At 40.1% G+C, this 14,044-nt stretch overlaps 1 protein-coding gene across 1 annotated transcript; it reads left to right on the forward strand.

Moving 5' to 3' along the window:
* The first annotated feature begins 15 nt into the window (after window positions 1-15).
* Window positions 16-13,714, forward strand: LOC142369370 (leucine-rich melanocyte differentiation-associated protein). The gene is made up of 4 exons (XM_075451724.1): window positions 16-2,206; window positions 4,280-4,471; window positions 4,590-4,667; window positions 13,365-13,714. The coding sequence occupies exons 1-4, from the start codon at window positions 2,007-2,009 to the stop codon at window positions 13,555-13,557; spliced, it is 663 nt and encodes a 220-aa protein (XP_075307839.1). The 5' UTR covers window positions 16-2,006; the 3' UTR covers window positions 13,558-13,714.
* The last annotated feature ends 330 nt before the right edge of the window (window positions 13,715-14,044 follow it).

Here is a 14,044-nt window from a genome sequence, read left to right on the forward strand (position 1 = left end):
TAACCTGATGAGCATGTATACAATGAGTCCAGCGTGTGTCTTTGAGATCATGTTTCACAAAGTATCAGTTCAACCTGAAAAATCATGGGAATTTCTGCTTGATTAAAAAAAGATTTCCAATTTCAGTCAGACTTGAAAGCCTTTGGAGTCTCGGCTCACATTTGAACTGATAATTCTCTGCTTGTATTGACTGAAGTGAACACTTTGACAGTCTGGAAGATATTTAGCAGAAAACTCAAACTAAACTACAACTGAAATTCATCACTGACTCCTTTTCTTGGGTGTTTTTTTTTTTTGTACAAAATGAGATTTTATTATTCTGAACATCAATATTTCTGTTTCCAGATTTAATCCACAACACTGCCTTATGTATTATAATGTCTTATCATTAGCTGCTCTCTCTGAGAAGTTAGATTTGTACTGTAATGTTTGTTTCAATGCAACAGCTGTCTTCTTGAGCAAAGTCAGAATGAGGGGAGCCCAGCTTTTAACATTAAGACTAATTAACATTTCTATTATTTATTCCATACACCCACAGAAATGTATCAACAGCAATTTGAGTTTTAAGGTGGAATTGCAAGCTGCATTTGGCAGTGCCACAGCTCCAGATGTTGTGATGAGTTTATTTGTAATAGTGTGTACAGAAGCAGGTCGGCTGCTCCCACAGTACTGATCAAGTTACCCCAGCAACACAACAGAATACAAACCGGATTTAAATTGGTTCTTTTAAGGCTGTATTTAAAAAAACACGAGTTTGAGGGAAAAGTCATTTTCATTGACCAACTTCTTTGTTTTAAGACAAAATAAACAAATTTGAAATTTGATGCAGCAACACACACACACACACACACACACACACACACACATACAAAGAGAACTGAGTGCCTGTTTAGCATTGTGCTCTTTTTATTGGTTTGAGTTGAGGATGCTAATAGTTGCAGTTTTTTTAGGAATATGTGTCCATTCCTGCTGTTTAGGAGATTTCATTGAGTTGATATATGGCTTCCTCCTTGTGAAATACAGTTCAGGTTACATTTCTGTTGGGTAGGCTCTGTTCAAAGGTGCTTCTGGGCTCAGTGACGGTTTCTCATGCAGTGCAGACTGAGAGCTCGCAGGTCCAACCATCCAACAGTGGTTTCTGTTCTGATTGTGAGATCTTCCCACAATTCCTGAATCTTTTCACAACATCTGTAGATATTGAAAGAGCAAAGTTTTTTACAATCTTGCAGTGAGAAAACATTTTTTGGAACTGAACAATTATTCTCTGGCAGAGTTTGGCTCAAAGTAATGAGCTTCAAGCCATCCTTGCTTCAAAGGTCGAAGCTTTTGTTGAATGCTCCTCTCATGACACCCTTACCTGTTACGAATTAAACTGCTGATTATATAATCTTCCAAAATATTGTTCCTTGTATTTTCCATAAACTTTTCTGTATTTCTTTGCCTCTGTCATAATCTTTTTGAATGTGTTGCTGCATCAAATTCTGTATTTGTTATATTTTGTAAATTCAAAGAAGTTGGTTCAGTGAAGACAGTGAAAACAATTCATTTTGAGCTCTTATTCTGTTGGACAAGGGTTCAAACCACTTCAGAAAATACAGATTTTATGTTTAGTTGCATTTTAGGAAATTTCCCAATTGTTGATGAAAGGAGTTTTGTATATTTCTAATAGGGTTAATAAAAAACATGCCGTGCACACATGCATTGTGATTTTGCAGCGCTTTCTTACATGTTCTCGTGCAGCTTGAAGATTAAAACACCAATGAGTCAAAGGTTTGCTATAGTATTTATCACTGAAGTATGTTGTAGTTTGAAGTATACATTTCTAAGCTATTCTGTTTATTCTAATCACATATACACGATATATAATTGTATATATTCTCATTAAACTGATTCAGCTGGTAGTCATTGTATTTAAGGTGTGTTAATCATTCCCTGTTTTGTTGCTTGCTCAGGGTCATGACGTAATCACCGTACTCCTCCTCTCGCCTTCATCTGTACATGTGAGGATGAACAGAGGAGGTCGCTGTGCTGGGGTTGTAGTCATGGATCATCACACCTCTGGTCAACACAGTCATCCCAGCCAAGCCCCAGGTTTTCAGTGGCTTTCCTTTGCTTATCAGGGCCTGACAGAAATCCCTTATGACACCATACTGACACAGACACACACCCTGGAGGTGCTGGACCTGAGTTACAATCTGCTGGATGAGTATCCTTTTCCTACTATCCAGAGTATAATGGACCAACAGTCATATCGCGCCGCTTTGGCTTGAATGAGATTTGAAATATGAAGCTGTACTTATCGGGTATTTGAGTATCAACAAAAGAGCCATTAACTATGCCTCAGAGAAGGTTGGTGATGGATGTGACCCCAGACAGAAATTGTGTTCCAAGCCGCAGCAAAGAAAAGCCTCTGATAAACTCAGAGAATACTTTCTGCCCCACGCGAGCAGTGAACGGATGACGTGAGAATAGATTTAGCAAGTAAAGAGCTTACTGGGTTTTTTATCATATAGTTTTGCTTTGCTTTTGTCAGTTGTGCATACAAGTGCATTATGTGATGATGATAGCATAATAACTTCAGAAGGTGATAAAGTTTGTGCTGCTAAACCCCAGGTTGTAAAGATCTGTGAAGCAGCATCAGTGGATTTCTTGGCAGACTGTGCATTCTGATCATCTCCAAACATAACAAAGACATAATTTTGATTGAGAAATGTTGCTTTTCAGGGACTTAGGCCTCTGATGCAGTAATTAAAAAGAGAAGCAGGTCCGCTGGCTGATGAGAATCAGGTGATGTGGAAAAATGTGGTCCAGAGAATTCCACAGAAATGCAGGGGCCATGAGCATGTGTCTACATGTAGGACGTCATGGAAACAGCGTAAGCTGTAGCTGTGGGAATACTGTCACACATCTGGGTGGATTTTTGTGTCAACCTGTTTAATCTGACATAAAAATCACTTGGTTTGAGCCTTGTTGGTGAAAATTCTCCATCAGTTAAAGACTTGGCTGTGTCCCTGTGTGAATGACCATGGCTGAGGAAGAGGAGGGTACCGGTATGACACTGGCCCCCCTGCAGTCCTGACCTGTTCCAAATGGAGAAAATGCGTGGAAAATTAGGAAAGGGACGATGATGATATCGTACTGTTGCACACCTTAACCTTGTAGCACCCAAGCATATGAATAATCATTGAAAAAAATCATTTTGGCTCTTCTTGCATCTTTTTGGGTGGGAATAAACCAATATTTTTGGAATTTTTGGAATTGGGCTATTTTTGATCATTTTAGGCAATGTTGCATATTTGCAGCTGTGGGCTTTCCTGATTAATTTTGTTCACAAAACCAAGTCATTCTCTGCAGATCGTTTGGCAACAAAGGTATAGTGAAAGTTCACCAGTAACTGCTGCTACCACAATAAAATGTATATAATAGACCTTTATTGAACATTCTTAATACAAAGTGCGGAACGCAACCATCATAAACTTTCCATTCAACAACAAATCAAACAGATTTCACAGATCTTTGTTGTGAAAAAGTGAAGCACATATAAAATGCCAAAAATGTAATGTAAATAAAAATGTAATGTAAATAAAAACGTACACATGAATTTAAATAATGTAATGTAAATAAATAAATGTAATAATGTAATATAAATACAAATATAATGTAAATAAATAAAAAGCTTGTTTTCATATCTGCAACTGTGGGTGCTACAAGGTTAAGACGTGTTTGCAAGAATAATGGGACAAAATAACAGCTGCAACTTTTCCTTGCTTTGCATCCTCACCTCATCCTGTACCAGAATGCCTTTTAAGTATCGGGAGAAGGAATGGCAACATTATGTTGTAATGAGAGAGCACAATTAACAACCTTTTTAGAATGTGCTGCAGGACTAAAATTCACAAATTGATGTATATTAACAAATGAAATAAAGTTGTTGAGACAAAACAAAATATCTTGGGTTCATACTGTCTGCAGTGAAAAAAAAGGTTAAGTAAATTAGCCTTATTCAATTAGCTTTTCCTGATTTGGGGTCATATATGTATACGTCATATTTTTTTCATCTTCTGATGTTGCCATCCAACTGCCATTTATGCAACCGGCCGTTTATTGACGTAGCGACGTCTGTCTGCATAAAGGGTGTTGATACTAACTGACAGGGATTCAGTTGTTATGTGAAACGTGCAGATGGGAACTCTGGAAATAGATCCGAGCAACATGGAATACATCACTGTGAAGTCCCAAGCTGAAGCAGCTGCAGTTCAGTGTGTTCTCCTTCATTCAGTCCTTACTGGAACCCGGCTCTGTTGGGGCGGCTGGAGAAGCTCAGCACTCTGATTCTGGACTGCAACAACTACACGTCTCACGTCAAGTTTCCCTACATGCCCAGCGTCACCACGCTGTGCATCAACAAGAACAAGGTCAACAACCTGCCTGTGTTTGTGGAGGAGATCAGGCGGAAGTTCCCCAGCATCAAGTGAGACTGCTCTTTATTCATTTCATCGATTTTTCATGCTGATGAGCTGGAGCTGGAGTATGAATTCATCATTTCTCTTCTGTTCCATAAAACACCTCTCTGCCTTTTTCAATTGTAGGATCCTCAGTATGATGAACAATGAGGCCGCACCAAGCTATTTCAATGGAGGAAGTCTGACCCAATACATAGACTATAGGTGAGCTTTGAGATCTTCCTTTTCTTTTCTTTCTTTTTATTCTTTTTTAGAAAATAGTGTGTTTTAGCAAACTGAGAGACGCACGACATTCTGTGTTTAACATACTCATGGTGGGTATTCTATAACTGCTAGAGAAATTTTAATCTCTAAAGTCCTTGCACAATGAAGGTTTTAAAACCAGCCCATCTATATGTGTTTTCTGTTTGACACTGATTTACCTTCTTTGAATATAGCAACAAAATTGGTGAAGGCTATTTTCAGGTTTGTGCCCTGTGCAAATAGCTTTACAGTTTGTATATCTTCATTATAAAATCCATGTAAAATTCCCAATGTCTTCATTTTCATACACTAATATCAATCCAACTTCAGTATGAATGTGTGTGACACAGTGTATGATGAACAAAAGGCAGTCATGTTGTCTGTAAGTGACCAATGGAAATCCAAATTTAAATGAATTTTTTACTTGAACGATTGCGCCCCCGTGTGGCTCATTAGTTTAACGACACAATGCCGAAATATGCTGTGTTCCTTGGTAATGTGGGCGTGTTGGGACTGCATTGTTTCCTATGTGATGTCGTTGTAGACAGAGTAGTGTTCATTTGTGCACTTAGCAAACAATGAGCATTTTTTCATGTGAAAGTTGAAAAAGAGGAAACTGAAAAAGAGGAGGGTTTTGCAAATACATGGGCCCTCGGCCTCTTTGGTGAATCAGATCCTCCTCCACACAACAATGTGGAGCATGATTCTGTGCACCTAGCCTTCCTCAATATGCGTCACACAATGCAACTACTGTGTGTCGTGTCAATATTTGCAAAAGCTTTTGTGTTATGTAATTTAATAGCTTTTTATTATTCTATACTGCTGCATGCCAGCTTTGTTGTTGAAACATGTTTAATCAAAATCAAATCAAGTCAAATTTATTTGTATAGCACATTTCATGTACAAAACAATTCAAAGTACTTCACATAAAATAAAAGCATTGCAACAGGGAGTGGAAGAATCATTAAAAATACATAAAATAATATAAAGAGAAACAAATAAAATCATTTAAATGAATTTAAAAACAAGTAACAGTCCAGATAAGTTTAAAGATAGCGTGCAGATTTCATGCATAGACACATGAGAACAGAAATGTTTTTAACCTGGATTTAAAAATGTCTCCATTTGGTGAAAGTTTAATCTCCACTGGCAGTTTGTTCCACTTGTTTGCAGCATAACAGCTAAATGCTGCTTCTCCATGTTTAGTCTGGACTCTGGACTGGACCAGCTGACCTGAGTCCTTGGATCTAAGAGCTCTGCTGGGTTTATATTCTCTGAACATATCACAGATGTAAACCATCAGCAGGCTTTTAAAATCTATTCTGTGACTGACTGGAAGCCAGAGTAAAGATTTTAAAGCTGCTGTGATGTGTTCAGATCTCTTAGTCCGGGTTAAAACTCCAGCAGCAGCGTTCTGGATGAGCTGCAGATGTTTAATGCTCTTTTTGGGAAGTCCAGTTAAAAGAGCATTACAGTAATGGAGTCTACTGGAGATGAATGCATGGATGAGTTTCTCCTGGTCTTTTTGGGAGAGGAAACCTTTAATTCTGTTGATGTTTCTGAGATGGTAAAATGCTGCCTTGGTGACAGCTTTGATGTGGCTGCTGAAAGTCAGATCTGAGTCTATCAACACTCCGAGGTTACCAACTTGGTCAGTGATTGTAAGGTCCCGAGTCTCAAGATATTTACCAACGCTGACCCTCTTCTCTTTGCTACCAAACAGAATGATCTCAGTTTTGTCTTCATTTAATTGTAGAAAATTCTCTCTCATCCAGGTGTTTACTTCCTCCAGACACTGACACTGTACGTCTGCTGGGCTGCAGTCGTCCGGTGACAGAGACACATAAAGTTGTGTATCGTCTGCATAACTGTGATAATTGATGTTAAAGTTCTGCAATATCTGACCCAAAGGGAGCATATACAAGTTAAACAGAAGAGGTCCAAGAATTGACCCCTGGGGGACTCCACAAGTCATGGCCACTCGCTCAGATTCATAGCTGCCAATTGTAACAAAATAACTCCGGCCTTCTAAGTAGGACCTGAACCAGTTAAGGACCGCTCCAGAAAGTCCAACCCAGTTTTCCAGCCTGTGCAACAGGATTCTGTGATCTACAGTATCAAACGCAGCGCTGAGGTCCAACAGAACCAGGACTGAAACATTACCAGAATCAGTATTCAACCTGATGTCGTTTAACACTTTGACCAGAGCTGTTTCAGTGCTGTGATGACGTCTGAAGCCTGATTGAAACTTATCAAGACTTCCACTTTCATTCAGAAAGTCATTGAGCTGGTTAAATACAACTTTCTCAATAATCTTAGATATAAAAGAGAGATTAGAGACAGGTCTGTAGTTGTTCATCACAGAGGCGTCTAGAGTTCTCTTCTTTAGGAGTGGCTTAATGGCAGCTGTCTTTAGTGACTTGGGAAAAATGCCTGATGCCGGTGAGCTGTTAACTATTTGTAGGAGATCACTTTCTACTGAGGTAAAAACAGTTTTTAAAAAGTCGGATGGTATTCACACAGTCGCCTCAGGCACGCTCAGGACGGGAGATTGGACCGAAAAAGAAAAAAGTTTCAGTGCAATCTGTTGGTTTCCTTAACTAGGAAATTGTTTTTGAATTGGCTCTATATGAACGAATTGGATTATTTTATGAATAATTATGATTACAATTAATTGAATTCCAATTGGCTTGAATTGGACTTTATTATCTAAGTGCCTTGAGATGACATTTGTTGTATTTGGCGCTATATAAATAAAAATGAATTGAATTGAATTGAATTGTGTCCAGAGTGCAAGTTGATTTCAGGATTTTTAAATCAACAACATTAAATTGTGACATAACATCAGAGTTATTTCTAAGTTTTAGACACAGATTAGTTTTCTTGTTTGTCTGTGTTGCTTGAATGTTTTGTCTAATTTTTTTTATTTTTTTGGCAAAAAAAGTTGTCAAATTCGTTGCATTTCTCAGTGGAGAGGAGGTCTGGGTTTGACTGTTTAGGAGGATTTGTGAGTTTTTCAACCATAGCAAACAGAGTTTGAGAATTGTTGACATTCTTATTAATCATTTCAGATAAATGCAGCTGTCTGGCCTTGCACAGCTCATTGTTATAACTACGCAGGCTTTCTTTGTACAGCTCATAGTGAATCTGAAGCTTTGTTTTCCTCCACTTACGTTCAGCTTTCCTGCATTCTCTTTTCAGGTTTTTGACCGTAGTGGTGTTTCTCCATGGAGTTTTCTGTTTGATCAAGGTGCTCTTGATTCTTATCGGTGCAACAGCTTCCATTACATTAAAAATTTTCAAATTAAAATGATCCAGCATTCCTTCAACCGACTCTGCGCTCATTGTTGGTAACATAGCTATGGCCTCCCTAAACTGAGCACTTGTTTTCTCATTGATGTACCTCTTCTTAACTGAGAAGCTGGTTGTTTGAACATTCTGAGTGATGAATAAATAAAATAAAATACAAAAATGGTCAGACAATTAAGGCCAAATCAATAACCACAACAGAAGAAATATCAACACCTTTAGAAATGAGCAGGTCCAGAATGTGACCTCGAAGGTGGGTAGGTTCTGTTACATGCTGCCACAAACCAAACATGTCCAGCACAGAAGAAAATTATTTGGCATTACCATCCGTCATATTATCTATGTGAATGTTAAAATCCCCGGTCAAGATAAAATGGTTCAAATCAGTCGAAATAACAGACAATAATTCAGAAAATTCTGAAAGATTTTAGGAACACCCTTTAAAATAAAACTCAGATATTCAAAAGAAGTGAATTCACCAAATGAGATCTCTTTACACTGGAATGTATCTTTAAATAAGGCAGCCCCCCCCCCCCCACCTTTCCTACCATTTCGGCATTTATCCATAAAACTAAAGTTTGGGGGGGCTGCTTCATTAAGAACAACAAAGCAAGGCTGCTCAATTTCTCCATTGATAAAATAATTTCACAACTCTACAACATAAAAATTCATAAAAAAAACATGTAGAATATAGCATATACTTTGTTGTCTACAGTAGTAGATCAACCCTCATCTTACTTTGAAGCTCCCAGCTCCCAGAAGTGACGTCGACGCAGCTTTAGCAGCAGAGAAGCTATCAGGCTTGTGTTGATAATAATAAACTCCTGGACTATATACAAACTTCCAAATGCATCGTTTTGTGAGTACAGACCATATTTGTACTACTGTAGAAGTTTGGTGTCATGGCATGTGATTTTAGTGTGGTCATTTTGGAGATACTGCCAGGGTCCATTAACCCTTGTACGAAGCTATTCGGGATAACCCAGTAACTCAGCTGATGTTCAGCCAAGATCGGAAAAATTGCGGGTGGGCTACTTGGCTGGATATCACGGTTCAAATGACCCCAGGTTGAATCTACTCCGGAGTATCGCTTTAACCATAGCCCCTTTCACACTGCCGAAGAACCCGTTTAATTCGCGAATTTAGCGTGTCCGCTGTTGCGTTCACACTGCCGACCCGGCTGCCGCGTCAACTCGACTCGCCTTTCGACCCGCGTCGGACCCTAGTCTTTTTGCCGAGCCTAGTTTGATGTGAACGAACGCAATCGACGCGGGTCGGACGTGGGCGTGACGTGAGGAGTTTAAAAAACAGAATGGACAGCTGATTCAGAACAACAGCGACAGGTGAGGACAAGTTTTACTCTGTTTTAGCCTACATCAAGTTGGAGACATTTTTTAATATGGCCAACTGGGGAGACAAGGAGGTCCGCGAGCTCCTCAGCCCCCGAGCAGAGGACGTTATTTACCGCCACATGTCGGGGACGGTGAAAGATGGACTTCTGCTGGAAGGGCTGGCGAGAAAGATGGGAGAGCGCGGTTTCCCACGCACCGTAAAGTAACATCTCCATGAACTGCATATACAATTGCATAAACGATATCTCAAGGTGTCCCGCCATCGTTTGTTTGAAAAATTTAATGCAGACAGGTGTATTTAACCCTACCTCCGACGCATGGCTTGTGCCTACGTCATTGTATACGCCCAGCATTTTCTGGGTTTCGTGTGACGCTCTGCCACTCGGCAACGCCACAGCCCTTTTACAGACAGCCGTTCCACTTCCTATTCGCCCCATTATAAAAAATTTGGCTGCAGTTCAGTTGATTTTCGCTGGGGGCGCTGGCGAGCGAGTGCAGAATGACCATTTTCCATAGGGCTGGCGCTAATAACTCAAAAAATGTCCCCGCTAGCGACTGAAACCTGAAAATATTACTGTGATTTCTGACAGCGGGATGTAGATTTATATCAAAAGTACAATAACCTGGGAGTTATATCTTTCTGTTTTCTTACAGGTCTGGCATTTGCGAGTCAATCTCCGCTAGCATTTTGCTAACGGAATCTGATGAACGCACGGCAGATTACGACCGGCTGCTTTACGGCACTTGTCCACTGTGCCAGAGTGCTAACCTGGTGCTGCTAACAACAACCAAAGCTAAACCAGAGGCTAGTCAGATAGTATGTAAAAGGGATGTGCTGAAATCTGTAACTATTTGCGCTAATACCTCTCTGCTAGCTCAGCGCTAGGACTGACCATGCCGTAAAGTGATGCCACATGCCTGACGTCACTCGTGAGGCAATACTGACAATAAATGTGCATTTTAAAAAGATCTAGCGAGTCTAAAAAATCAAACCAAGTGCCGTTTGAAAGGATAATTTATCCTTCCTTTAGGAAAATGAAAATAAAAAAATATAAAAAATTCTATCCAAAGCAATGGCTGGATCTAATGTGGATTTCATAGTACCACCATAGAGTTCGGCGTGCTCTGCACTGCTTCGTTGGCGCCCCTAGAGTGCAGTACCACCCGGAAATAGCCGCCAGTTTTCCCTCTCCTCATAATAGAGACTCTCTGGCAACGCCCCCCGAACTCGGCTTCAGGCGACACGGGTCACCCTGACACGCCAAGCGTTCACATTGCTCGACGCGGGTCGAAGGTGCAATTTGGACCCTCTAAGGTAGCGGGTCGCAGTGTGAAAGGGGCTCATGTTTCTGTCAGAAAAAGAAAATCTAAATTGTGTGAAATTATGAAGTCATTAACTAACAGTGACTTATTGGACAGAGATCTAATATTAAGTAAGGCTAGCTTTGTGGAGTTTACACTGGTCTCTGTTGTATTCTGAGTTGTACGTGGTACCGTTAACAGATTAGATAAATTCACCCAACAGGTTGACTGTTTTCGATTCCTTCTTTTACTAACTAATACAGGAATCCTATTGGGCCCCAGCTTGTTCTCGGAACAGCTGTCAGTAGTAAGACTACTATAGCAGGGACCCTGAACACATGCTCTGAACTCTGGATGTTGTGCTGATGGAGTCCTGGCTGGGATAGAGACATCCTTTGGAGACCTTGGGTGATGTGGAGTAAAGGGTGATGTGGAGTAAAGGGTCTGGTGAGGGCTGGGAGTTGTTTGCCTCGCTGCTGTGTCCTTCACTCTAATCTGTAAAGTCATTTACCCACAAAACCCATGTCAAACCAGCACACCAGATTCAGTGGGTAGGAACCACGTCAGCATTTCAGCTTCTCTTCCTCCGTCATGTAAATATACTTTATCTAAGACACTTTGTGCAGAAATGACTGAGCTTTGTCTGACTCACTGAAGTTTGTTTTTGTTTTTTTAAGTTTTTATTGTCATATGCACAGTAAATACACGTTTCCTTGTACAATGAAAAACTTACTTTGCTGTCAAAGGAGTAAAAAAATGCTACACACAAATGCAAATAAACAGAAGAAAAATAATAAATATAATCCACTGAATAGTGCAAAAATCCAATGCAAACAGGTTGTTGATAGTGCAATTTGTTAGTTGTTATGGGGTCTGATGGCAGTGGGGAAAAAAGATCTTGAGCCTGGTGGTCCTGCATTTCACACTTCTAAACCTAAAGCCTGAGGGGAGAAGTGTGAAGTGTGAAAACCACTGAGCACTAACTTGGCTGTTAGCGTGTAGCTTGTAGCTGGCTACCTAACAGCCATTTCATACGTTGCTGTCCTTTGATGGGACATCCTTTCACAATAAAGTGAAAACAAATAACTAAAAAATGTAATTGTGTATTGCACCAGTCTTTGACATGAATGAGAAAATGGGGATACACATCCTTAAAGGGTCCTCAACATTGGAACAGTCATTGGATGGAATTTAATGAAGTGACATCCTGGCGGCATCATGATTCTTTCTTGACTTTAGAAGTACTCCCAGCTTGAGTTTAGATTAATCAGCACATCAACATTCTTCATCAGCACATTAACATTCTGCATCCATATACATGATAACATCCTCTTTTCATGTCTGGCTCACGTTGACTTTGCCACAAACTCTTACACAGAGACTGGAGAGAAAGGTGGGAGGGGCTAATCCATGCCACTTTGTGACACTTCCAAAACATTCATGCAAGAGATTACTGCTTCTGACCAAGTCCACTGAATTTAGAACATAGAAACAAATTTCAAATGGGATGCCAGCAGCATAGTCATAAAAAGTTGGTAAAGAGGCAAAGAAAGACAGGCTTCGAGTTCTGGAAGATTCTACAATGTGCAGATGAATCTACAGGTGAGGGTGTCAGGATTGGTTTGAAAGGGGAAGGGTCTTTGCACACCACTTTGTGTCAGAGAATAATCAATATGTTGAGAGAGAAAAAATGCTTTTCTATGCCAGATTGCAAAGAATTTTGGTCTTTCAACATCTACAGAATATTGTGAAAAAATTTAATTCAGTCTGGGAAAATCATAGCGCGTAGAGGCCAAGTATGGAACGTACTGTTGGATGGTTGTGAGCTTCCAACGTTCAGCCAACACTGCATGAGAAACCATCATGCTAACATGATAGATACAATTACATGGGCTCAGGACATTATCGGAAAACAATGTCCATGTTTCAGCTGCTTCTATGTGCCTGAGATGAGAAAGAGCATCCAGACTGTTCTCAGAGAAAGGTTTAAAGCCAGCGTCTGTGATGGTGGGGGGCTGCATCAGGGTCCATGTACAAAACAATTCAAAGTGCTTCACATAAAATAAAAGCATTGCAGCAGGGGGTGGAAGAAGCATTAAAATACATAAAAGAATATAAAGAGAAACAAATAAAATTATTTAAATGAATTTAAAAACAAGCAACAGTCCAGATAAGTTCAAAGATATTGTGCAAATTTCATACATAGACACATGAGAAAGTATACACCAGCTTCATAACAACAACTCAGTGACACTGATGTAATAAAAGCCCATGTAAAGCTCTTTACTGCAGGCTGACCAGATGTGTTCCAGCCACAGTGAATCAGTGGACTGAATGTGTCATGCTTGGCATATTCTCATGTCATGGGGGGCTCAGAGATGGAAGACCTTGACATTTCAAACTTGTCACATATTTGTGCAACTAGAAGCCTGTGATGTGACAGAATTGAGTTTGCAATGACGACCAACAAACATCGAAACCAATTATCATCAAAGATGAGCCAACAGGGAGGTTGTGTTACAGCATGAATGAACTTTCAGATCCTGGGAATGATTGGTCCTAAATCCTGCTGCTCTCATGTCGTTGCCCACTTGGCGGCTGCTGTGGCGTAGTAATGTACCACTTTAGCAGCTTCTCATCCGTGTGGTGTAAATGTTGTTAACAGCCTGTTTTCCTGTGGCCTCATCCCTCCCAGACAGTATGTGATCAGTCAGATCCCAGGCCTGGAGATTCTGGATGACACAGAGGTTCTGGAGAAAGAGAGAGCTCAAGCCCGAAAAACCTACAGGCTGCAGCAGAGCGGCCTGAGCGGCAGAAAGAGGAAGGAGGACTCATCCCGGAAGCACTCGCATATGCAAAAAAAGCCAAATACCATCATAAGACAATAGTACATTCAAATCAACCCTGAGAATATCATGGTATGCTGTACATTTTGAATTCTGCTGTTTCTATCAGAATCGATTTGAAGACTCTGTATACAGTTATATATAGAACTATGTTTAAATAATGCAACACAACAATATTAAAGAACATATTATTTTATAACCTGTGCATTATGTTTCTGTGTCTCAGATTAACGTGACCTTTCTGAATGTGAAGCTGCACACATTCTAAAGGTTCTTCTTCATTTGTGCACCACCAGGTCAGATTTAATGAAGTCACTCTGGAGGCATAAAGCTTTTGCTTGCACACAAATTAGACAATGCCTGATGAAACCGGAGCCGACTGAGCAATTTTCAACCCAGTCATCTCATTAATCTTACATCCCACATCTAATGTCATGTAAAAAAGAAGGCACACCCTATTTTAATCTTAAGTGTTTAAGAAACTGGATAAATAGAACAGTAGATCAGGAACAAGCACATGACAACACAC

Source organism: Odontesthes bonariensis, chromosome 19, assembly GCF_027942865.1.
Source record: "Odontesthes bonariensis isolate fOdoBon6 chromosome 19, fOdoBon6.hap1, whole genome shotgun sequence".
NCBI lineage: Eukaryota > Metazoa > Chordata > Actinopteri > Atheriniformes > Atherinopsidae > Odontesthes > Odontesthes bonariensis.

Bases quoted from the DNA above. Each gene is read 5' to 3' on its own strand.
- LOC142369370 (XM_075451724.1), top strand. From the start codon at position 2,007: ATGAACAGAGGAGGTCGCTGTGCTGGGGTTGTAGTCATGGATCATCAC. The intron at 2,207-4,279 runs GTATCCTTTTCC...TCCTTCATTCAG, and splicing joins AGTTACAATCTGCTGGATGA to TCCTTACTGGAACCCGGCTC. The intron at 4,472-4,589 runs GTGAGACTGCTC...TTTCAATTGTAG, and splicing joins CGGAAGTTCCCCAGCATCAA to GATCCTCAGTATGATGAACA.